Genomic DNA, 25,908 nt, shown 5'->3' with positions numbered 1-25,908 from the left:
AGTTAGCACAGACATGAAACTAGAACAGATGTACTATAATCAACAAGTAAACAGATCAGTGAAGAGAACCACAAAGCAAATGCTGCCAATACAGTGAACAACATAGAAGTGAACATCTAAAACTTATTTCTTTATTCTCTTAATATCTAATATTATACCGATAATCCAGGAGTTTGTGCCTAGGACTGATCCAAATTCTTAAAAATTAGGAGAGTTCAAGTCCTTCATGTAAACGTTAACTTCCATTCCCTGGCATTTTCTTTCCTAAACACATTTCTAGACAGCAGAAAATATAGAAAATTGATTGCTGTCTGATATTTTCTTTTTTAGGGAAGAATTATCTGGGATATAGAGGAACACAAGAAATGATGTTAAATTTCAAGTTTTTGTGGTAACTTTTATTTTACAAAAATCTTTATGTATTTAGAATTGGAACTTTAAAAACAAAAGTAATTACATATAAACGATTCTCAGGAAAGTATTTAAGGATTGTGTATAAAAATTTGGAATGTTTTTCAAGTGTTTGTGGGCTAGGTGTCCTCATCTCAATTAAAAAGATAATTTTTTAAAAAACTGATCAAAATACCTTCTGTTTCAATGTCTATATGCATATATATGTTTAAATTTAGTACTAACATTCATGTTTAGAGACTGCATGCATTTTAGATCTTTTCTATATTATTTCTTAAAGGCCATCTGTCATAATCAAGTTTAGATGGATCATATTGACAAATGTAAAGCACGAATTACTTCAGCCAGAAGTATGACAAATCTGTTCATGGGAAAAAGTGATTTTTAACCAACCTGATTTTTAAAATGTTCTATACACCTAGTTTCTTTCCCCACCTCACCCTAAGTTGTTTGAAAATTTAAGAGTTTGGATGTTTGGTATTCAAATGTTCAAAAACCTGACTCCAAATGGCAATTTTAATAGCTGTCAATCCAAAGTCCAGAAGCAACATAGACCTCAGCATTGGCTTAAGGCAATGTTCAGTTTCTGAGATAATCTTACCTGTGCCCTGCTCTGTGATTCTGACATCATCCTTAAGCTGCTTTTCCTGAGAAGGGCAAAATGGCTACAAATCGGGCTAGACATAGAAAAGTTACTGTCTTGCCCGTGACTCTCTGCTAAGAAGAAAAGCACATCTTCAACTTTCTTCAACACATCTTTTTCATCCTTGAGTCTTAAGCTTGATTAGGTCATGAGTCATTTCAAAGTGATTCCTGAGCCAGGAGAATGTGCTAGCACCCTATCACTTGAGCCACAGCTCCACTTGTTTTTTTGTTGTTGTTGTTTTTGGGGTCTTTTTGGTTTGTTTGGGGTTATTTTGTTGTTGCTTAACAGAAGGTAGGAGTGTCACAGACTTTCCTGTTAGGCCTGCCAAATCTCAGCCTCCTGCACAGCCAGCATCTGGCTTTGCATTGGCTTAATATTTGTATTCATGTGCTTCTCAATTCATATATACTCATTTTAATGCATTCACTTCATGTATACCTTTTCTACTAAGTGTATACCTTAGTCACACATGAGAACAAACTTCAAGCTTCTTGACAAATAAGACTAATTGATGGTATGCTTAGGAAATTTCCATAGAGGGACATTTTATATAACTGAGTGATGAGCTAAAATCATGTCTTCTGCAATCTTTATTTTCTTTCCTCCCTGCCTTCCAAAATTCCCGATATAGTGTAAAACTTAAATTATCAGCAACATGAAAATTCCAAAACTAAATTTAATATCACCATCTACACTAGGCAAACTTGTAAGAATCTAATACTTTCTGTTGTCATTTTTCTCACTAAGCATCAGTAAAGGTATAGTTACAAAACCTTAAATGTGGTTCAATGTATTTGGCATAATGTAGTAAAAAAATTAAAACATTTTGATATTTTATTATACACAAATAGCTGATGCATTAAAATCACTTCTTTGTTGTCTAAACAAATGGCAACAAATGAACATAAAATCTATCATATTCAATCACAGAGTTAAGTATATAAATGAGTATGAAATTCTGTGCTTTCCATTCTGAGATAAAAATAAGCTCAATGAAAATGCTCACTCAAGACACTAGCTCAAAACTGTAGAACTGTATTTATTTTTGTTTCTGTTGATTTTTAAAAATTCTTTTGGCAAGTTGTTTTTCTTAAAATATAGTATAAATTTAAAGTGTGGCTGCACACACATTGAATTACACCAACATTTCTGTGTATGTATCTTAAATAGGTGTATAAATGTGGCTGTCTATGTATAGAAGTATTCCTAAGGCTCAGCATGTAAACAAGGAGGTAGTAGAATTATATATATACATGAGGCATGTTTGGGAATTCTCTGTGTAAAACATTCAACGTGGCTGAATGTAAAGCTTTCCAATTCTGTAAGAGATTCATTAGGACCAGACTGTAACTGGGCTAATGGAGATACATTGATAGTACATAATTAGATCGTGGCCTTAGGGTACAAGACTGAATTGCTGTCTATGTGCCAGAAGTTATCTGGACACTTCTCCCAGGCAGGAACTAAACACTTCAGGAGCCTTCACTGACCCTGAAAGGCCTTCATAGTTGGAGTCTTGTTCTTAAACAATTCACAGCATGTGTTTCATTGCTCATAAAAAAAGTGAAATCACAAAATATAAATGAAGTGAGAAATATGTCCAATAGTTTCACATTAAGAAAATATACAGCATTAAGTATTTAAAACTGACAGGCTAAAAACAAAAACACAATCTTCTTCCATGGCCATTTGCGCATTCTCTTCTTGACCAATTCCTTCTGGACTCTGGAAAGCTTTGAGTTAATTCCAAAGATCTCCCCATCTCTTTGGGAACAGAATGCCCACTCAAATCCAACAACTCTAGAGTTCTAATCTCTCACCCAATGAAAACTGCTCCTTCCCCCACAGCTGGGCTCTTCTCATTTCAGGGATGGTCAGATTATCAACTGAAGTTTTACACTTTAGAAAAGAAGATTCGAAAGAGCAGAGGTATAAGGAAAAGCAGGAAGTACAGAGGTAACAAATTACAGACAAGAAAGATAGGCCTACAAAGAAAGAAGAGTTAAGTGTACTACAATCTTAGCAGAACAATGCTTCCATTTGGAATTTCATGGCAAAGTTAAGGGTGATCCTGAGTTCCAGTTTGGCAGTTGAGTAATAATAGTTATTAATAATATTAGTAATAATAAAATTAAAAATACCGATACTAGTAATAGTAATAAAAACCTTATAATGACATTTCCTAAGCCACAAATATTTAAGGACTCTATCTCCATATCTGTTGCTACATTATTGAATCTATAATACTTTTTACTTAATATATATCTATATATGCACTTATTTTTAAAGTTTAGCATAAATTTTTTTCTTGACAATGATATTTTCAGGAATAACATCCATAAATACAGGGTTTTCATGTGTTAGTTATTTTTTGCCTTATGTAATCATTAAAGAAACGTTTATTTATAGGTCACCTGAAATCTTCTGGCCAGTACAAAGAAAATAGCTGCAGAATTAGGTTGAAGTGAAACTACTTGAAACACAAGGTGAGAAGAATAGTAAAAATTAAAAATGGAGTGTGAACAGTACAACCCTCGCCTGTTTTCTTTTTAAACAAAACTTTACTAGAACGCTGCTTCACTCATTCATGTATCATCTATGGTTGATTATGCCCTATAGTCACAGATTTGTAGCACATTTATAACAAAGACTTGTACATTTACAACAAAAACTGTAAAATGCCTAAAATATTTACTTTCCAGATGCAATCCATAACTCTGTACTTTGAGTATCCCACAAGGGCCTTGAAAGTTTGCCCCATTTAAAACAACTGGGACTGGAATTTGTAGTATCTATTTAGAGCTGACTAATTTCCTTCAGGCATTAAGCCACAGTCATTTATGAGTAGTCCCAGCTCTTTTCTTTCTCTCTTTCCTTCCCATCTCCCCTTCTTTTGTCAGTAAAAATAAAGTATGTACACATAAATATGTGTATTATATTAGGCTTTTACGTTTGTTTTAGTCTGCAGTATTTTTTTTTTTCTATAACTCAAATGTTGTTCTGCTATTTAGTAAACAAATCTGAAATTAGTGCTCAATTATTTAGGGAACAAAATGTAGCTAAAATTTAATTAAGCAAAATTTAGATTTCAGTTTTGTTTTTCCTAACAGCAAAGACCCAAGTAGTCATCTGATCCTTTCCTTCCAGGGCAGAGAAAGTAGGTTTTCTACCACATACGCACACTTAGAATATGTTTCTGAGAAGGTACTTTGGAAGCTTTCCAGTGATCTTCAGCAGAAGCTGAACTGGAAGGAACACACCAATTATTTTACCTTGTTTTTTTTTTTCACCTTTGTAAAAAGGACTTAAACTTACAATGGAACTGGGGGAAACAACGCTATTTTATAACATTTGGGAAAATTCTCTGAATCTAGTGAAGTCCAATTTACTGACCACTATGTTATACTAAACATAGTCAAGTTATTAAATATAGTCAAATCATAAGGTCTCAACTGTCCCTTGCTGTGATTTGTGTGGAAGTGAGGTACGCAGGGGTGGAGGGAAAAGGAGAAATGGGGTTGTAGGAGATGAAGACTGGGAGGGGACAAAGACTAAAAATATGCTTAGAGCCACAAAAAACTGATGAATAATCTTAAATTCCTAGTTCTACTTTCCTTCATCAGGATTGATAACTTGTCATAAGACTTAGTAAATTACATCATCTTATGTCAGAAAAAAACAACATAGTGAAAACTATACTGAAACTCCTCATGGAAATGATCTATCAGACTCTTAACATTATTTTCTGTTCTGTCTCTCTTTAATGAACACCTCAACAGTCATAGCATTAATACACGTCTTAATAACAGAAGTCATTCGGTGGAAGAAAGTAAAAAGATTTAGATTGGGAACTTCTTATCAATATGCTAGGGAGTGATGAGTACTAGTGTTGTCTTTTTGTCAGCTTGAGGCTGCTGCCTAGAGACCCTCTATAGTTTCTCCCTCTTCCCTGCCATTCTCTTTTTCTCAGATATGACATTTACACTGATGAGACAGAAAAAGAAGTACCTTCAAATACCACTGCTCATATGTACTTCCCAAATGGTTTAGATGAAAAACAAATGTTTCAAATTTCTATTTTCTATTTAATTACATTTGCACCAAATTTGTAAACTACCCAATGCCTAACATAAACACTCAATAAGAAGACTCCAATCTCTTTTCCAAGCTAGCTAATTTCTACCTTCTAGAATATCAAGAACAGATTTTCTAATGGCCTTTCATAAACAATGTATATATAAGCAAGTCAACACACAAAAGCTTAAAAAAGACTTTTTATAAATACGTTTCACAAACTTGCTTATGTCATGTAGCAATATATTTTAACATACTTTTATATAAATATATGAGGTGCCAACTATCTTTTTAAAATATCCACTGTGTACATATTTTGTAATTTAAGCAGACTAGGCTGTCATTTTGTGGGTTTATTGCTATTTTTGCTATAAGAAACAAACAAGCAAAAGGCCAGCCAAAAAATAATTGTATTAAGTTTAGTATTTCATATGAATAGAATCACTTCAAAGAATTAAAATTAATAAATGAATTACCTGTAAGTTTGTTGTTTTGAGAGTAGAAAATATTTCTGATACTGTTATAAGGAATTTATGTCTATTGTATAACACTCTCACTAATACTGTTTGCTGCTAGAATTGTACAAACTTCACAGGTAAAACAGCATATCCTGGTTTTGTTTTACTTTTTCTTAAAGATAAATGTATTTTAAAATGTTTAGTAACCAAATTAAAACTAGTATCCAAAATAAAATGAGCAAGGTAGAACTGTACCCCTACTATTTCTACAGTCTGAGTTCCCCAACTCAATGCAGTATCCCGTGTGTGTGTGTGTGTGTGTGTGTGTGTAAGTGTGTGTGTGTGTAAGTGTGTGTGTAAGTGTGTGTGTGTGTTTTGTGTCCCCCCATCTGTCTTTGTTCAATATCTCTAAGAACAAAGCTCTGGCATGAATCCAGTTTGACATCTTGGCTATTATTTTTTAATCTATATTATCATGAGAAACTAAGCTGTCTCTTTGTGTCTCGTATTTTTTCACCTGTAGGATGAGATGTTAAAAGTAATTTTAATAACCAAATTCAAATCTCTAGTGATACATTAATAAGATACTTCATTTAAAAAGGGTTATTGTATTGTTTTATTGTTGCCTATAGTAAATATTCAGTGAATAATTATTGGTGCAAGTCATCTGCAGGCAAGAAAAATAAAACTCAATATAGTACATAAAGAATAAAGAAATTAAAATTGCTGCCAGGCACCGGTGGATCACGCCTGTCATCCTAGCTACTCAGGAGGCTGAGATCTGAGGATCATGGTTCAAAGCCAGCCCGGGCAGGAAAGTTTGTGAAACTCTTATCTCCAATAAACCACCAGAAAACCGGAAGTGGTGCTGTAGCTCAAGTGCTAGGGCGCTGGCTGAAGAGCTGAGGGACAGTGCCCAGAGTTCAAGCTTCACAACAGACAAAAAAAAAAAAGTAAAAATAAAAAAATTGCTTTGTGCTGAGAACAGAAAATAAGTTTGAGACTAGTAAAATAAAAATAATTTTAGTATAAGCTGTGCATATTCAAACCTAAGCATCGCTATCTGTTGCCTACATGTGTACACACATATGAATATGTGTGTATACATGTGTGTAAACCTGGTGGTCACCTCAGTTATGTATTACAAATTTTGTATTAAAGATTTAAAAGATAATACATTTTCATAGTTTTTGAACTGGTGATCTCAAAAGTTTTATTTGTTAATCTTCATACTTTGCAGTCCATTGTAATACATAGTTTTCCCTTTGAGAAAGAGCCAGTGGGTTTTATTATTTATTCTAAAATTGGTATACTTTTGGTAATATGAGCAAAAGCAAATATTTCTCACTGGAAGACAGAAAGTTTGTTTTCCATGGCTTATCAAAGCAGAGTTGAAACAACAGCAAGAGAGACTGTGCCAACAAGTTCTATGAGTTTCCTCAGCAAAAAAAAGACATTTGTTGTCAAAAATCTCAAACAAAATGCTGTGTTAATAGAACAAAGATGCAGACTCTTCAGAATTAATTTAAAGCAACCATCTGACACATAAAGCGCCATTGAAGGGAAACACTCCAGTGCTGTGATGTTCTTTTCCTGCCTTCCACATAAGCCAGGAAAGAATAACTAGCTCAAGGAATGTTAAAGAAGGTATAGTCTGGAAGACGGGGTCATGCAAGGACATCTGGAATCCACTTGTGTTTTATTCATGTGTGCAGGACATCAGTGCAATACATTTTACTTGAAGGAAGAAACATGCTGGCCAGTTTTCAGGTGTACAATTTCATTCCATCTCCTGAGGATGAATTTTGCTTCCTCTCTATTTAAATTACATAGGTTAATGAATGGTCTGATAAAGTAAGCAATTAAAATATTCTTCTTTCTTTTATGGGAAGAAGTGGCCTATTCCACCAAAGAATCATTTTTATTCATTGTAAGACAGAAACTGAAATTCAATCTTGGGACCAAATCAGTTCATGAGAAATAAGACATGACTTCAGTGGGTATCATTAGGGGCATTGTGGAATTTGGATATTTAACTTACACACACACACACACACACACACACACACACACACACACACACACACACACACACACACACACACACACACACACACACACACACACACACACACACACACACACACACACACACACACACACACACACACACACACACACAGAATTGTATTTTTCTTCCCTTTTCTTTTAATCTGATGCCTTTTGAGACAGTCTTTTCCTATGTGACTCAACACACACACACACACACACACACACACACACACACACACAGAATTGTATTTTTCTTCCCTTTTCTTTTAATCTGATGCCTTTTGAGACAGTCTTTTCCTATGTGACTCATGGCTGACCTGGTAAGTATTCCTCCTGTTTGAGCTTCCTGGGTAGAACTCACATTGCTAGATTACAGATATATGACACCATTCCTAGCCACATAAATCCATTTCTGCTTTGGATTCAGGTCTACAGCTTGGACAGTAGTCTTACCTGAACACAAGGGAAAAATGAGTTTCCAACATATGGGAAAGATAAATCTCAGGAGAATATACCTACCAGTGATATAAAGCATTAACCCTCCTTCAGAGATATTAAGCAATCTGTATCAAACATTAAATTAAAAGATAAATACTACCTCGTTGTTTCTTAAAACATTTTTTTAGACAGATACTCTCAATCCTAAATTTCTGGCAGAGCGAGTCTGTCAGGATAGGCTCTAGGGAGGTACATGCCGCAGTCATCAGGCAGAACGCAGATCTTCCTTCCACATAGAAAGCAAAGGTCACGAACCTCAGCATAATAGCTACAGGCAAGCCGAAGGAACAGTGACACACTAGAGCTAAAACAACAAACATCTAAAGTTTATCCTGGTCTCTCAATGAAAGCTACAGCGAAAAATCAAATTATGAATAAGATGGGAGGAAAAGTCAGATGAAAAGAATTTCCCCTCGATAAAGACTGTTATGAACCTCTTTGCAGATACAATTTTCAACCTGGACCCACATTTTGCCTTTGTTTTGAACATTCATCCCAAGTCAAACATGTTCACTTATTATAAACTTAGTACCCAATTAATCAACATATACTCTGTGAGGAGTCTACAATACAGCAGGACTCTTCTAGGATTTAAGACAACACAAAACATGATTAAGACTTCAAAGATTTTAAGCTGTGGTGTGAGACAGCTAACAAATAGTTAACAAACAAGGCAACACATGAAGTATGAATATTATCGTTATTAAAAATCAACAAGCTAGGGCTGGGAAGATGTCTCAGTGATAGAGCGCTTGCCTTGCATGCATGAGGCCCTGGGTTCGATTCCTCAGCACCACATAAGCAAAAAGAAAAAAGCCAGAAGTGGTGCTGTGGCTCAAGTGGTAGAGTGCTAGCCTTGAGCTGAAGAGCTGAGGGACAGCGCCCAGGCCCAGAGTTCAGGCCTCACAACTGGACCCTCCCTCCCCCCAAAAATCAACAAGCTATGGGCTAAGAAGGTGGCTCAGTGGTACAGTGCTTGCCTTGCATGTATAAGGCCCTGGGTTCAATTCCTCAGTACCACATAAGCAGAAAAAGCGGGAAGTGGCACTGGCTCAAGTGGTAGGGTGCTAGCCTTGAGCTGAAGAGCTGAGGGTCAGCGCCCAGGCCCAGAGTTCAGGTCCCACGAACGGCAAAAAAATCAATAAGCTAGCTATGTTAATAATGTTCTTTATCCAATCACTCAGTCTGCAAATGTTGTAGTTACCTTTGCTAGTTCACAACAGTCCTAGCAATGTGATAACTTAAAGTTTGTATAATTTTATTACTGTATAAGCAGGGATATAAGACCAGTACAAACAGAAAGACCAACATTTTTAAATAAAGACCCATCTGTGCATTTTACATTCACATTGTAACTCACATAGGAAATTAAAAGACCTAGCTTTTGATAGTTGGTCAGAAATAATTGTTATGGTTATATATGACAGCAAATGTCAACTTTAAGTTGATGACACTTTGAACTGAACTAAATATAACAAGACTATAATATAACCTGTCACTGAGTATAGTAACTATTCGTAATCTTTTATATAAGTGAAATAACAATAGCCAAAAAATGGTAATAGCCACTTTTAAAACATATATATTTCACACACACACACACACACACACACACACACACACACACACACACACACACACGGCCTTCATAAAAGGTTTAGATTTCAAATTTTAATCACTACTTGTTTCAATTCCACTATTCCCTACAAATCTCAAGTATTAAATCACATAATTCTTTCTGGGCAGTGGTTGAATGGATCTGGCTGCCTGTGCAGGAAGCAAGGAAAGACAGGACTGGGTTCAGGACTCTGGGCGGTGCCTATATTACATCAATAATCCCTATTCCTAAGAAAACACAGACAAGTGGCAAAGAAAGAGTTGCACTGTCTTCCACTGAACTCTAGTTTGGCTCCTTATGTTGTTTTTGATGAAATGTGATGTAGAAAGGCTTATTGCATTTTCAAGTAAGAAAAAATTCATTGTTTAATGTGTAATGGAAATGTCACAAACACTATACTCAGTCAGTTATTTCCCTTTCTCCCCTAAAATCATATACTGTTTTAGTTCCAAAGTACACCACCCCTAGATCTGGTTGGGAGATTAATCCAGAACTTGAACATAAAGGAGTATGACAGAAGACCAGGAAAAGAATTAACTTTGCCTCCTCCCCAACCAAGAGGAAAAATATAAAAGTAGCAAAGAAATAGCAACTGACTATCTGTAGATGACTGCATTTTTGGTCTTATTTCTGTGCTAATTCAAATAATTCAGATAATTTACCTAACAGCTCAAGTATTTTTTTCTTTTTCTTTTTTTCCAGTCCGGGGGTTTGAACTCAGGGCTGGGGCTCTGTCCCTATACTTCTTTTGCTCAAGGTTAGCACTCTACCAATTCAGCCACAGAGCCACTTCCAGCTTTTTTTGTTTATGTGGTTCTGAGGAATTGAACCCAGGGTTTCATGCATGCTAGGCAAACACTCTAATACTACTCCACATTCACAGCCTTCCAGTACTTTTTCTTAACTTTTCCATTATAGGGAGAATTTGAGGATAAGCATTCCACTCAAGTAGAACAAAATACTTTAGCACTCTTAAAAAATATTTCACGAAGAATTTATTTGGTCTTAAAGCAATGAACCTAATGTTTACAATCTTCACTTTACAGGGAACATAAGATTAACTTGTAATAATATAAGTTCTATAAAACTATAAAATCAAGGTGGAGCTGGGTGTCAATGAGTAGCAGAAATAAAAAATATAAGATGAAACATATCTATTAAGTCTATGGGATTGTGGGTCCATATTTCTCTTTACTTTGTAATTAAACTCAACAGTTTTCTTTTCTTTTTTATATACAGAGATGAAGACAGTTCTGATACCAAGCAACAAAACCTCTCAATATTGCTTTTAGAAATTGAAAAAAACAGAGGTGGCACTTGATCCTCATGCCTGCAATCTTAACTATTCAGAAGGCTGAGGTCTGAGGATTATGGTTCTAAAACAGACCAAGTAGAAATGTTTATGAGACTAGTATCTCAATAAACAAGAAAAAGCCAGAACTAAGTTGTGGCTCAAGTGGTAGAGTAGCTGCCTTGAGTAAAAAGCTCAAAAAGCATCCAGGCCCTGAGTTCAAGAGAGTCCAAGCTCCTGTACAGGTACATACATACATATATATATATATATATATATATATATATATATATATATATATATATATATATACACACACACATACATAACTGAAAAATGAAATTAAAAAGCAGAGAACTTGAGTAAATGGCAAGGTACAAGTCACAACAAAAGTAGAACAGTCATTCTTTCTTACCTTTATCAAACTTAGATGAAATGAATTAGTCTATATAACCTAACAACTGAAAAGATGAAAGTGTACTTCAATGCTGCAAAAGCTTAGCCGAACTACTCTAAATAACCATGATGGCTGAAGCAACATGTATTTAAAAGCTTCTTCAATTTGATAATGATGACAAAGCCTTTTACCTCAAGAAAATATAACAAGTGAGCTGAAAATCTGAAAAATGTTGATGTAACATATTCATTTTGTAAGCTTTATATTTCAGAAAATTGTTAGTTATCCATTTGAACAAGGAATTCTTTCAGAAGCTATTGTAATATAGTTACTTCCAAAGCATTTCTGGGTCAGCTATTTTTGCTTTTAATTTGCTGACCAGTCAAGCAAGAATGTTATTATAATCATGAAAATATTTCATATTATAATTTATAACATGGTGTCAATTCCACCATATTGTTTTACACGTTATTCTATATTTCACTTAGATTTCTTATCTTCCACTCCATTTAAAAATTTTGATACAGGGGCTGGGAAGGTGGCTCAATGGTAGAGCACTTGCCTTGCATGCATGAGGCCCTGGGTTTGATTCCTCAGCACCACATAAGCAAAAAGAAAAAAGCCAGAAGTGGCACTGTGGTTCAAGCGGTAGAGTGCTAGCTCTGAGCTGAAGAGCTGAAGGACAGCGCCCAGGCCCAGAGTCCAGGCCCCACGACCGGACCCAAAAAGTAAAATAAAAAAACACTTTTTGATACAATCTCATAAGTGAAATAAAAAACTGCATTAAACAGTTTAAATGCTTTTATGCCATTTCATTTATAATATAAAACTTTACAATAGGATTCTTCTGTTTCTCTCTTTAACTCTGTACGTTAAGAACTACCACCTTCACTAAAACATAACAATTAAGATATGCAAGTAGATGCAAAGTGTTTATTGACTCCTTCTAAATCAAACCCTTTAAAACTAAGATACACGACCCATTAGACAACAGCAAAAGTTATACTTATACTTTAATATTAAACTAGTTATGATTGTTATCAATAGTCTTCAGCATTTCAAATGATGTCATAAAGTTTTCCTTGAATTCAAAGTCAACAATTAGGTTGTTCCTCCAAACCAGATATACTCACCTTCACATTTCTGAGTACTTTCACTCTGCTTGTGACCTGCAGGGCATCTGCATTCAAAAGAGCCCACTGTATTGATGCAGTTTCCTCCCTGGCATAGCCCTGGGATAGCCTGGCATTCATCCACATCTACAAAAAGAAAACACTGTGAACATGAACACCATTGATCACAGAACACACTTATTTGTTTCTTATTGTATCGAAAAAAAGGGTGTCCTCCAGAGAATATTTGAATGAGTAGTTTGAATGAATAGTTTTAATTTATGTAAATGGATTATGCTATAATGTTCATTTGAATTTTAAAGTTTTCCTATCTACTAATTTCAACCACTTAGAAACAAAAAACTTTAATACTGAAAAATGAAATGAAAGAACTTGTTATTACAAGGCTTTAAGGCAAATAAAATCTGTGAAACACCAACAAAACTATCATTAATGTAATTTATAAACAGTAAAGAAGAAAAATTATAATAAACGTACAGAGTTAAGGAGAGACACAGAAGAATCCTATTGTAAAGTTATTATATTATAAATGAAATGGCATAATAGCATTTAAAAATCAACATTGGTAGCTTAAATATGTAAAAACACTAAACGATAAATAGACACCGTGGCAATAATCCAACTGAGGAAGCAAAATTCACAGCAAACATACCATGTGATCTAACAGTAGAAGTTAAGGAGAAAAAGAACAAAGAGTTGGTAGGACAAACAAAAAGTAGCAAAATACACATAAATTCAGAAATACACACAATTATATGAAATGTAAGTGGCATAAATTACCCAATTAAAACAGATGATTTTATCAGATCTTATTTCAAAAAAAGACTCAATTTTACATTACTGACAAAACACCTTTGACTACATAAGAGTAAGATTTAATAATTAATTTAAAAAGAGCTGAAATGACTATATTATTAGGCAATATATGAACAGAATTAGTAAACAGAATTAGTATGAAACAGAATTAGTAAAATTACTACCATGGCTAAAGACTGGTATTTCATAATAACCAAGAACTCAATTCGTTAAGATATAACAATGCAATGTCCAGGCATTAAATATAAAATATTAAACATTCAAGGCAAACAGAACTTCACCATACAGAATTAAAAGGGGAAATAAATCCATAGTTACAGTAAAAATAATCACACCTCTTGTAACTAAAAGTACCTGAAATAAGAAAGGCTGAAAAAAACTGAAATTATACTGTCAATCAATTTGTAACATTTATACTTCAACAGAACACACTTTTGTATCAAGGACATACACATTATCTACTCAGTATATATCTGAGGAATTATGAAAAGGCTTGTTGAATATATGAAAATAAAAACCATCCATGTATATTCTACAAAAACAACCAACTTCTTCTAGAAATTAACAATAGGAGAACAGCCTCAAATACTTGGAATGTAAACACTATATACTGACATAAAACATGGGTTAAAGAAAAAACACATGGAAAATTAGGACATATCTGTAATTAAATAGAACTAAAGATACACCTTATTGAAGTTTATGGGATATAACTAAAGGGGGTCAATGATTTCCCCTGGAATTAAAACTATATTATGATCTGGGCACAGGTGGCTCACACCTGTAATCCTAGCTACTCAAGGAAGCTGAGATCTGAATAAGCCAAGCTGGGCAGGAAAATTTGTGAGACTCAAAATTCTTATCTCCAATAAACCAGTAAAACGCTGACAGTGGAGATGTGGCTCAAGTTGTAGAGCACTAGATTTGAGTAAAACTGCTCAGGAACAGCTCTTCCACCCTGAGTGAAGCCCCAGAGCAGAACGAACGAACACACACACACACACACACACACACACACACACACACACACACACACACACACACACACACACACACACACACACACACACACACACACACACACACACACACACACACACACACACACACACACACACACACACACACACGTACAAAAAGTTTTAAAATCTAAGTTCCCATATTTGCAAGTTTAGAAAGAAGTGACATTTAAACCTTAAAGGAGGAAGGCAAGAGTGATAAAATATGAAAACAAAAAACAATAGAGATAATAACTACAAAACCTGACTTTGAGAACTAAGAGATCTGTAAAATGGACAGATCTCTCTCAAGGTTGATCCAGAGAAAGAAAAAGTAAACTGTCGATATTACGAAAGGAGAATGAACACATCAGATCCAATAAAGATAAAACATTATGACACTAAGGAGAACATATACCATGCCTCAACAGGCACAAATACCAACACTCACTAAAATAGACATTTGGAATACAACTGTATCTATTAAAATAATTTGATACAATCCTCAAAGAAAACTCCATGCCTACATGGCTTTACTCTTGAATTCTATCAAACAGAATGGTGGGAAAATACAACTGTAATACTTAATGTACAATATGGGAAAAGGAAACAGAGTATCTTCAGCAGATGAGGGACATTTGGGAATGGGCTCATGGATGGCACAATACTGAGAAAGGTGTTGAAGTCATAAATTGGCATGTTGAATTGAAATGTATTTGTACAACTATTTAAAAATAACAATCAAAAACAAAGACAAACAACAATTTTAAACTATTTAAGGGACAAATAATGCCAACTCATCTAGATTCTTACATAATAAGGAATCTAACATTATCCTAAACACCAAAGCCAGACAAACAGATTAAAAGAAAACAATGGAATCATGCCTTTGGCATAGACAGACAATTTTCTTTACAAAACTTTAATGTCAATTTCAGTAATATAGAAAGGTTAATATGATGCAGAGAGGTTTATCATAGGAATTTTCAACAGTCAATATTACTCATCATATTGAGAGATTAAAGAAGAAAAAGTTGAGGATCATCCCACTGATATAGAAAAGCAAGTGGCAGAATTTATCTCATTCTTTGTGTTGAAAATCTCAGTAAAATAATAGGATGAAGCTTGTTCAATCTGATAATTGAGCTTGTTTAATCTCCTAGCTACCCAGGAGGCTAAAATCTACAGAACTGGTGTTCAAAACCAGACTGGGCAGAAAGTCATTGAGAAACTATACCCAAAATAAAAATTAAAAAATTGGCTCAAGTAGTAGAGCACCTGTGAAAACTTCGGCGTAAAAACCTAGTATCGCCAAAAAAAAAAAAAAAAAAAAGAAAAGAAAAGAAAAAAAGAAAAAAGATTAATATACTGAATTGCTGAAACTTTGTTTTTTCTATTTCCATTATTTTTGGTTTTCATTTGTCTGATTTTTATTTGAAACAAGGTCTTGCTGTGATCTAGCCCAAGCTACCCACATATACCAAAAATTTATTTACAGACCCATTCAGAATGGTGGTCTGTTTATTTAACAAGAGTGAGATCATATTGTATGTGTTCTGCATCTTGCCTTGTTTTTTCCTTTTTCTTTTTTTTTTAAATTAAAACGCATGTTGTAGATATAACTGTCAGATTTTCCCTAACAATTCTGTGTCTTAGTCTATAAATTAGAAACTTCTTCAAGTTTATAAGAGAGCTTAGCATCATATGATTTCGTTATCCTTTTAGGTCTGTCTATAAAATTAATTACAACAGTAAAAAGTATTTTTGTCCTGAATTTAAATTAGTGAAAGTAAAATTCAGTGCCTCGTTAAAGACTTTCTAATCCAAACAAAAACCAACTGGAATAAAATACATAAAAGTAAATTTATATACTGAATAGTTTATTCAGAACATTTCAAACCTCATTATTTTAAAATGTACAACATTCCCATCCTTGTTACAGTGGGCTATAAAACATCCCTAGAAACTTCTTTCCCTGGCAGTTAAATCAGAGAAAGAATAGAATGATACAACTTGGAAAATGAAGCCAACCTTATAAATCCCTTAATACTATTCATAAAATCTTAGGGACTGCATACTTCATAGATTCAGTAAGTTTTCAAAGGGAAAAGTAATCCAACATCAGAGCTCATTTTGTAATTGTCCAAAATGTATTTTCCTAGAAGGAAAAAAGAAAAACTTCATTTTTTAACTCTCCTAGACTATATAGCTATACAGAAAATGTTTTTCAGGTAGACCTTTCAGGCACATACTAAGAATGTCTATTCAATAAAAAGCAAGACCCTGGCCTTTGGAGTACATCTTCAGATTCCTCACAAAAACAACTACTAGTGATTAATTTTCCTTTACATAGTTTGTGCTGAGGATTTCTCTTCACTGCTTTAGTTCAGAGAACAGAATTTATTTTGTTAAATGTTGGATTATTTCAAGTCACATATAAGGACCTTACAGAATGAAATTAAACCTTGTATAATTTAAACATTATATAATAAATGCAATAACTCTAGTCTGTCTATTAAGGTTATATATAATGTGTCAACATAATAATAACCGTAGTTGGTGAACTCATTCATTCTCCAACTTCTTCAAGTAAACTTAACCTGAAAGACCAAACTTATTTTTATTTTATAAATTAGTACTGGATGACATGATTTTTTAGTTCATGCCTAAATATGGAAAAATATGCACATTTATGTAGATGGATAAAAATAGTTTGATTTATATGTATGGGAACCAAAAACCAAGAAAATAATTTTATTTGTTAGTATACAAATTTTAACTTTTTCTGTTACCAAAAGGAGAGCATTTAGAAAAGAATTCCTTATTTCTACACTCAGTAGATCTTCGTACACAATGCTTTCATTTCCATAAAAACAAATGTCAGACTTTTAAGTACAGCCATTAATGTATGAGCCTATCTCTAACCTGAATCTGAGAAATATGGGACTTTCTGGCCAGAATAGTTACCCATGTATAACACACAAGATTCAAATGTTGAACAAATGGTGATCATTGCAAACAAATATTAGTAACCTACTATTAAAAGGAATCTGATCTTGTAATAAAAGGATCTGTGTTCCTTAACAGAGGTCATTTTCCAGCTATTACTATCAAAAACAAACTAGATGTTTCCCTGTCACTTGTTTTGTACCATTCGACCCTTATGGTCACACACCTTCCCTTTGCGTCTACCCTCACCTGAGCCTCCATCATTCATCTCCTATACTACCATAGAGAACTTGTAACTGGTTTCTTGGCCTTCTATGGGGTAGATACTGCACAGTGTCTTCATGTATGAGCTAGTGGAATACTCCCTTACTAACATGTACATTTACATACAGTACTGGCCAGATCTCATTGACTTCTTCATGAAGTTTTATGCCTTCCAGTTAGTAGATTGCAAAATTTGTCTAATTTGAAAAGTTTTTCTTTGTTATCATTGATCTTTTTTTTCTGGTTCTTTTCACAAGTATTTCTTAGGCTTGCTCTCACAGTATGTCAGCTTTTCCATTGTTAGTGTATTGTTTCCTTATATTTTTTTTTTATTAGCGTGATTCCTTGTTATTGCTTTCTTCCCATTGTGTAGATGTATTCCTGTATGGTTTGCCTGCCATCATGCAATGTTTTTGCATTTTCAGTATCTGGCTTGAGTATACCAACTCACTTTTTATCTCATTTGATTGTCCATACCAGTCTCTAGCACCTTTTAAGAGAGATTGTATTGTTAACTTCTTTCAGATAAAAGAAATACTTGAACATGCACTTATTTCAGTAAAACTTTGAGGCATATTATTCAACTGACATTTCCTTATGTTCTTTCTCCTTCTTTTTTCGCAGTTTTTATTGGGAGTGATTTCCTCAAGCAGAAAATCATTTCTTTAAGGAGACAGACAAGAAGGAATGGGTTGGTTTGAAATTTTCTGTAGAAGACACAATCTGAAACAGCTTCTCAACACACTCTATATTCATTTCTTGGTCTGGTCATAATTCTCGACTTTCATTGAGAACTTCAAGGTGAGGTTGATGCAGTTTTACCTCATATTCTTTAGGTTGGAGATTGCTGGCTAGTGGTCCTATGTCTTGTTATTCCTCCCCTGACTTCTCTTGACTCCAGGAGTGGTTGCAGGGCTAGACAGTTCCTAGAGGACACTTAGAAATGGCTTGTCCCAAAGTTTCCTCTTTATCTTCCTTCTCTTCTTGTTCTGTTCTCTCCCTTCTTCCTTTCCTCTCTTCCTCCCTTCCTGCCTCCCTCTCTCTTCCCCATCCCTCCCTCCCTTCATCCCTCCCTCCCCCCCCTCCTCTCTCACAGTGAGAGTCATCTGTCTCCCTTCCAGGAACATTCCTCTACTCACCAACAGAACATCTGGAACCTTCATTAGGTTCCAACAAACACATACTGAACAGCTTTTCAGAATGATCATACTAAAAGTACATGTTTAGACTTCCCCTGTCCTAATGAATACCTTCCCAAATACTGATTTTAAATGGGTATTATAGGATTTTATCTTAGAGTCCTGAGTTGGAATCTATTAATTATTTTTCATGGGACTTCCTGCTGGTTTCAAAGGAGTGAAATATCCTGCTCTATCTAAATATGTAGGCTAAGTTATACATGACTGATGTGTGTTGAGACAGCATGATCACTTAAAAGTTAAATGTTATGATATGGTTAGCATGGTCAATGCAGATAGCCAAGAACTCTTTTGTCTGTACCAATATTAATCCAGACATATCAAATGAATCAAATAATCATGAAATCTTCCTTTTCATTTAGTGCTTTGCAGAAGTCCTAGAATTTTTAGCTTAAGGCCATATGAAAAGAATATATACTGGCTTTTGTTTTGCAGGACTTGATTTAGGGCCAGTAGTGCTACTTCTTTATACAAGCACATGTCCTGTGAACTAATTAGGTCCTCACTGTACCTCCATCTCTGTACCTCTTGTGTTACCTGGAATGAAGCAGAGGCGGGGCATCAATCCTTTACTGCCAGCTGTGATAAGCCACAAAATGGAATTTAACAAACAAGGTATTGATGTCATATTTTCAGTACTGTTTTTGTTTCTACTGATTCCAAAGCTTGAACTCAGGACCTTGTCCTGGCTAAGCTGGCATATTACCACTTGAGCCACATCTCTAACCTGGCTTTCTGTTGGTCAACTGGATATGGAATATCAAAGACTTTTCTGACCTGGCTGTCATCAAACCACAGTCCTTCATATCTCGGCCTCCAGAGTAGCTGGGATTACAGCTTTCTACTATCTCTGCCCTCCTTCTTTTTCTTTTTGCTTGGTTGGTAGGACCAGTGTTTGACTCTTGGACTTGCGTGGCTTGCTTGCTGGAATTGCTCTGTACTACTTGAGCCACACTTCCAGTCTTACTCTCCATTTTGAAGCATATGGAATAGCTTTAAGAGTCTAGTATCTATCAAGTGACATAAATTAACAACTGTCATTTGCATCAATATATTTCTGAAGATTATACCTGTACCCTATTGAATGCATAAAGACACAAAAGGTAAGTATGAACTTTAAATAATATGTCATATGTCTACTCAGAATAGACTCATGAATATAAGTTTGGGAAACTATTTGTATTAAAATTATACATATGCACATAGCAGTTTGAGACATAATTAAGAATTTAAAATATTCCTAGAAGGATTTAATTCAACCTCAAAATGTTTAATTTGTTTGTGTGATGATAACTTAAACTTTTAAAGCCTACATATAAGCTAATTTTGGTCTTTTTGTGCAGTACAGACAACATGTGGTTCAAGTGGTAGCACACTTGCTTGCAACCACAAGGCACTGAGTTCAAGCCCCAGTTCTACCCCCCAAAAAGTGCTAACGGTCAAGAACTAAAGCTCACATCTTTCAAAAATGAAATACCCATGGATTATGATGACTGACTTCCTACTTCACTAGGAATATGCACCTTACCTTTTGATATACCTCAAGAAGAAATGAAATGTATTGATTTTCCCACTGCTCAGTATTTGAATATAAGATCTTAATTTTCTGTTGTCCCTCATTTTCCAATTAACCCTGCATATTACATAAATATATACACAAAAATTGTATTCATTCCTTCTAAAGCCACAGACTAAGCAACTACAATGGGGCCCACCATATGATGACATTGTATTCAGAAATGTTTTAAATTAATGTCTTGGCTGTTCTGAACCATGTTTTAGAGCCAACATTAGACTATGAATACTTATTGTTCACATAGCTGACATTTTTAGTTTTATAACACATTTACAATCATAGTGCAAAAGTGATCAGTTATTACAGAAGGGATGATATGCATGTATTGTGTATTTGTATGCTATTTTTCATGCCTTGTTTCTTCCAGATTCATTTGGCATACGTATTTAGCAAAGACTAAAAGTCTAAAGTCTAGAAATTCAAAGGGGAAAAAAATGAGATCACAGTAAGACATAGTTTAAAAATAGCCTGAAATGAGAATTAATATTTAATTGAGAACTTTCTGACTATGCCATGATTTTGAAATAAAGCAGAACTTTTTAACTTGCTTTCCCAGACATCCTAATCATATGGCAAACTTCAAATGCTCCTATTACTATACAAAAGCCATTAGATTTCAAGGCAAATGAAGTCCAAAACTTATCTATGCGACATAAACAAAATCAAGTAAGCCTTCAGACATTACTAAATCCTGAAGGACACTTTACAAATTTGAGATCAAATGACAAATTTTTAAGTGATTGTGGTTTGAAATACCAAGCCTCTCGGACAAAATACTGAAGTAAAAATTTCTAAGTATAAACACAGATGAGGACCATCAATCAATTCTGAATGTTTTGGTTAAAGTTAAGGCCCTTCTCTGACTGAACTGCCCTGATGTTTGAGAAGCATTTCAATTCTAGTCTCATTTATTAGTTAAAAAGGTAATTAATGAGTATTTACTTCATGTCAAGTACTGCTTCAGCACCCTTACAGGTATCAGTATGTAAAATGTGCCCACAGAGGCTAAAACATGATTCAAAGCAAGCCAGTGCAGAAAAGTCTATAACACTCTTATCTCCAATTAATTAGCAAAATGCTACACTAGAGGTGTGTGGTTCAAGGTGTGAGCAAGAAAGCTGAGCTAGAGCTAAAAGATGAGCTGATTTCTTCCCTTCCGGAGCTTCCTAATCTCACTGGAAAGTATAGGAGCAACAAGGACATTAACTAGATTCAATGGTAAAAAGTGACACAGAATAAAACCAAGTATTAAATCTAGTCAGTATTATCCTAGAAAACCTACATGGTAGTATAGTGGATTTATGTAAATTATATAGTTTAAATGTTATACCAGTTTGGAAAAATCTATAGAGTATAATAAATACCATATAGATTATAATTTCCTAAGAAAGAAATGGCTGCATTATTCTGACTAATGCATAATCAGACCTATTTTCATACAAAAAAACAGAAATTTTACTGTTTATATTAAATCAACAGATTAAGCATGACATTTGGCACAATCTTCATTCTTATCTGAGATAAGGACAACTTCACATCTCATCTGTGATTCCTACTAAAAATCCATTATAAGTCAACAAGTGACAATACATTAATACTGATAAAATAAAAAGGTTCTAATCAGCTGAATTATCTTGTCAACTCTTGGGTTATCTCTGTAGGGTTATCTCTGACTGGAAAGGAGTTTAGATACAGAATTTTTCTTTTGGACAGTCCTCTCCCCTTGAACTCTAGGCCTGGGTGCTGTCCCTGTGATCCTTTTGCTTATGGCTAGCACTCTACCACTTGAACCACAATATCACCTCTAGGGGTTTTTTGTGATTATTGGAGATAAGGGTCTCCAGGACTTTCCTGCCTGAGCTGGCTTCAAACTGCAATCTTCAAATCTCAGACTCCTGAGTAGATAGGATTACAGGTATGAACCATCAATGCACAGCTGAGAACAATTTTTAAACCAGCTTACATATCCCTTAATTGAAATTCTTGAAAACAAAAGTATTGCATTTTGAATGGTTTTCAGAATGCATTCCAATGTTACAAAACATTCTGGATGTTTCTGAAATATTTGCATGAACATAAAGAGATATGGATAGAAGTCTAAGGGCAGAATTAATTTGTTTCATGTACAATTGCACACAGACCATTAAAGTAAAGCTATATGAGATTCTAGATAATGTGCATTTTCACTGCAACCTGTCACATGAGAGCAAGAACTAGATTTTCAACTTTTAGCATCACACATCATGTCAGTGCTCTGAAGTTTTGAATTTCAGAGTCTTTTGGGTTTTCAGATTAGGGATGTTCTATTGTATTACCTTTTATAAAACTACAAAACTAAGAAACATCTAGAGGACACATTTAACAAATTATGCTAAGCACTCACACTTAATTATTTAGTGAACTAAGTCTATATATGAACTTCCAAACCTATAGTTCTCATTTGGGGTGTATAGTACATCAGACTGACTATTTTTGTGTGTGTACCAGTACTATAGCTTGATCTCAGGATCTCGAACTCTGACTGCTTACTTGCTCATGGCATGTACTCTACTTTTGAGCAAGCATTTTGTCAGATAATTGAGGTGGAGTCTCTGGGACTTTTCTGCCCTGGCTGGCTTCAAATTGTGAAGTAACTAGGATTACAGGCATAAGCCACTCACTTGTTTTCTAAAATAGAACATATATGTGGTGTTGTGGGAGGCAGCCAATCATCTTCACTTCAATACTGCTCACTAACACCAAGTTAGTAAATTTCAGCTCTAACCTTGCACCATGTTTAATTACAGCAAATTAACCTAACTCTCTACATTGCACACAGGAATAGTATCATTTCTGTGACTAATATGAGAATCTTTCTATTATCACTATGAAATATGAATGCAGGTACCATTTTGAAGTTCATTAGAGGGAATGTTTCCAAGCTCTAAAAAAAATGTATTTTGCCTGGCATTGGTGGTGGCTCATGCCTATAATCCTAGCTACACAGGAGGCTGATATCTAAGGATCACAGTTCAAAGTTAATCCCAGGCAAGAAAGCCCATGACACTCATTTCTCCAATTAACCTCCCAAAAGCCTGAAGTGGAGGTATAGCCCAAGTAGTAGAATGCTAGCCTTGAACAACAAATGCCCAAGGACAGAAATCAGGTCCTAGATTCAAGCTCAGAACCAGCACCAAAAAAAAACAATAATTCAATACATATGACATGAGAGAAATAGCCAAAGAGTGATAAGAATTAAGATAAGAAAAAATAATGAAACTGTAAGTATGTAACCATTTGGAGCTTCTTGGATTGAAATAGGCTATTGTAGCATGCCCTAGTCCCTGGCGTAGCCCTAATACACACATCCATGACATGGACAGAACTCATTCAAAGACAAGATTGTAACCAATCTGAGTTATGAGGGCTGAATTACTGTAGGCATTTTATCTCTAAAGACGCTATAATTATATAAAAAAAGAAAGACTAATCTAGAGACAAGTCAGGGTGCCTTTGTTACCTCAGTTCAGGTCATTACAATCTGAACAAGATAGAAGACATATCCCCCCTGGGCATCGAGGAACCACACCGTTTGGTTGAAGATAGAGCGGCTTATCCTCTTATAAATATCATAAAACGGATTTAAAATTTTTTTCCCTTATTTTTCACTTTTGCCTCTCTTTTCCATTCCATTAATGTTAATAGTTGAGATTTAAGTTATTTATTAGGTGACAAAACTATAAACTCTCCCTGGTCAGGTTTGTTTACAAAGCCTCTCCCCAAAATGGATATTGTGTTCAAGATTACTATACACAGTGCCAGAAAAGAAGGGTGACCCCAGGAAAAGAAGAGGTGACACATAAGTGGCCATGCACACAAAAGACAGCTGACTCACCTTGGCAAGCCCCAGTGCGAATATTGGGGATGAAGCCCCTTCTGCAGGGTTGAGGCTGGGCAGGACACATCTCACAGGGATGGCCCCAGGCCCGTCCAATGGTCGCACAGCACAGGGTCTTTGTGCATACAATGCCTGTCAGCTGCCCTTGGCACATCTGGTTGTTGACCTGAGTAAAACACGGGCCTGTTCTGTAATCTGGAATGTGAGGGAAGAAGAAGATAGGTTTTACGATCACGCACCAATCTTATATCAGAGCTTCCAAATGCAGAAAACAGAGGCTATAACTTATGACCAGAGTCTAAAGACAAAAGTTTAGAGAGTTTCATACTGATAATTCACAATTCATCACTCATGAGAAGTGCACTAAGGGACGTCAAAGTATTTCACACTGAGCTTTGTAAGTATGTGGCTCATGGGCTATATCTGGTACACAGATGTGTTTTTTTGGCTAAAACAATGTTTTTGAAGGATTTAAATAGCCAACGTTGAAAAAACAAAAATTTCAGATGAAATGTGTCTTTTCTGCAAATACTGGAAGTTCTAGGCACAGGAGCCCCCCAGGCCATGTGACAGCGGTGAGCTAAAGTGTGTTCTCCCGGCCCTCCGTTTGTTCCAACAAGCTGCAGTTATTGTAGGACTCGTCCACTGCTGAAGCCATCAGCACTAAGGTCTCCTCTTTACCTGGCAAAGACTTTCTTTTCAGACTAGAGTTTAGAAAATTCAATGAGATTATAAAGATATATTTTCCCACATCAAAAATAGATTAGAAGCTTGGCTAGCTACTCAGGAGACTGAGATCTGAGGATCACACATCAAAGCCAGCCAAGCAGGGAAGTCCATGAGACTCTTTCTCTCCAACTAATAACTAAAAAGCTGGAAGTGAAGCTGTGGCTCAAATGATAAAAGTGCCAATCTTTAGAAAAAAAGATAAGGGACAGAACCCAGGTCCTGAGTTCATACTCTAGTACTGATACACATACACACAAACATTTTATATATATATATATATATGTGTGTATATATGTATATATATACATATATATGTATATATGTGTGTGTATATATAGTATATATACACATATATGCATAATATATGAGTATGTATACACATGTGTATATACCCATATACATACACATGTATATACATATATACATTTAGAGCTGGATGGGGAGGCTCAAGTATGTAATTCTACTTAGGAGATCCCAGTTCCAAACTACCTTATACATAAAAGCAGTTAAAGACTCCATCTCAACCAATGTCTGGGCATAATGGCATGGGCTTGTGATAATCACAAGGTGAAATGTAAGTAGGAGGGTTGTAGCTCAGGCAGGCCCAGGTATCAAGTGAATCACTGCCTCAAAAATAACCAATGCAGAAAGGGGCTGGCGACATGGCTAAGGTGGTAGAGCTCTTGCCTAACAAACCCAAGACTATGAATTCAATCCATAATGCCACATAGGTACTAATGCATGATATTATATAAAAACATTTTTCATTTGATAAAGATGGCAGGCAAAATTTAGTAACTCTTGGAAATATAACAGGCCATTCATTAGAGCTTTCCCAGTGAATTCTAACACGTGACAGTCTCCCATTTCAAGAGAAAGCTACAATACAGGTAAGTCAGACATTCTGTAAGAACAAAACAAT

General features: G+C 35.0%; 1 protein-coding gene across 1 annotated transcript in view; it reads right to left on the bottom strand.

Moving 5' to 3' along the window:
* The window catches only part of Fbn2 (fibrillin 2), a 199,608-nt gene that overhangs the window by 119,248 nt on the left and 54,452 nt on the right, over positions 1–25,908 (bottom strand). Inside the window, exons 6-7 of the mRNA XM_070034133.1 lie at positions 24,255–24,452; positions 12,579–12,704 (exon numbers count right to left, since the gene is read on the bottom strand). Coding sequence (XP_069890234.1) covers positions 12,579–12,704; positions 24,255–24,452 — 324 coding nt within the window. The remainder of the gene's footprint in view (positions 1–12,578; positions 12,705–24,254; positions 24,453–25,908) is intronic.

The sequence above is a fragment of the Dipodomys merriami genome, unplaced genomic scaffold, assembly GCF_024711535.1.
Source record: "Dipodomys merriami isolate MVZ:Mamm:240054 unplaced genomic scaffold, mDipMer1.0.p SCAF_24, whole genome shotgun sequence".
Classification (NCBI taxonomy): Eukaryota; Metazoa; Chordata; class Mammalia; order Rodentia; family Heteromyidae; genus Dipodomys; species Dipodomys merriami.
Note: the sequence above shows the minus strand (reverse complement) of the source record. Positions and strands in the feature narration are given on the sequence as shown.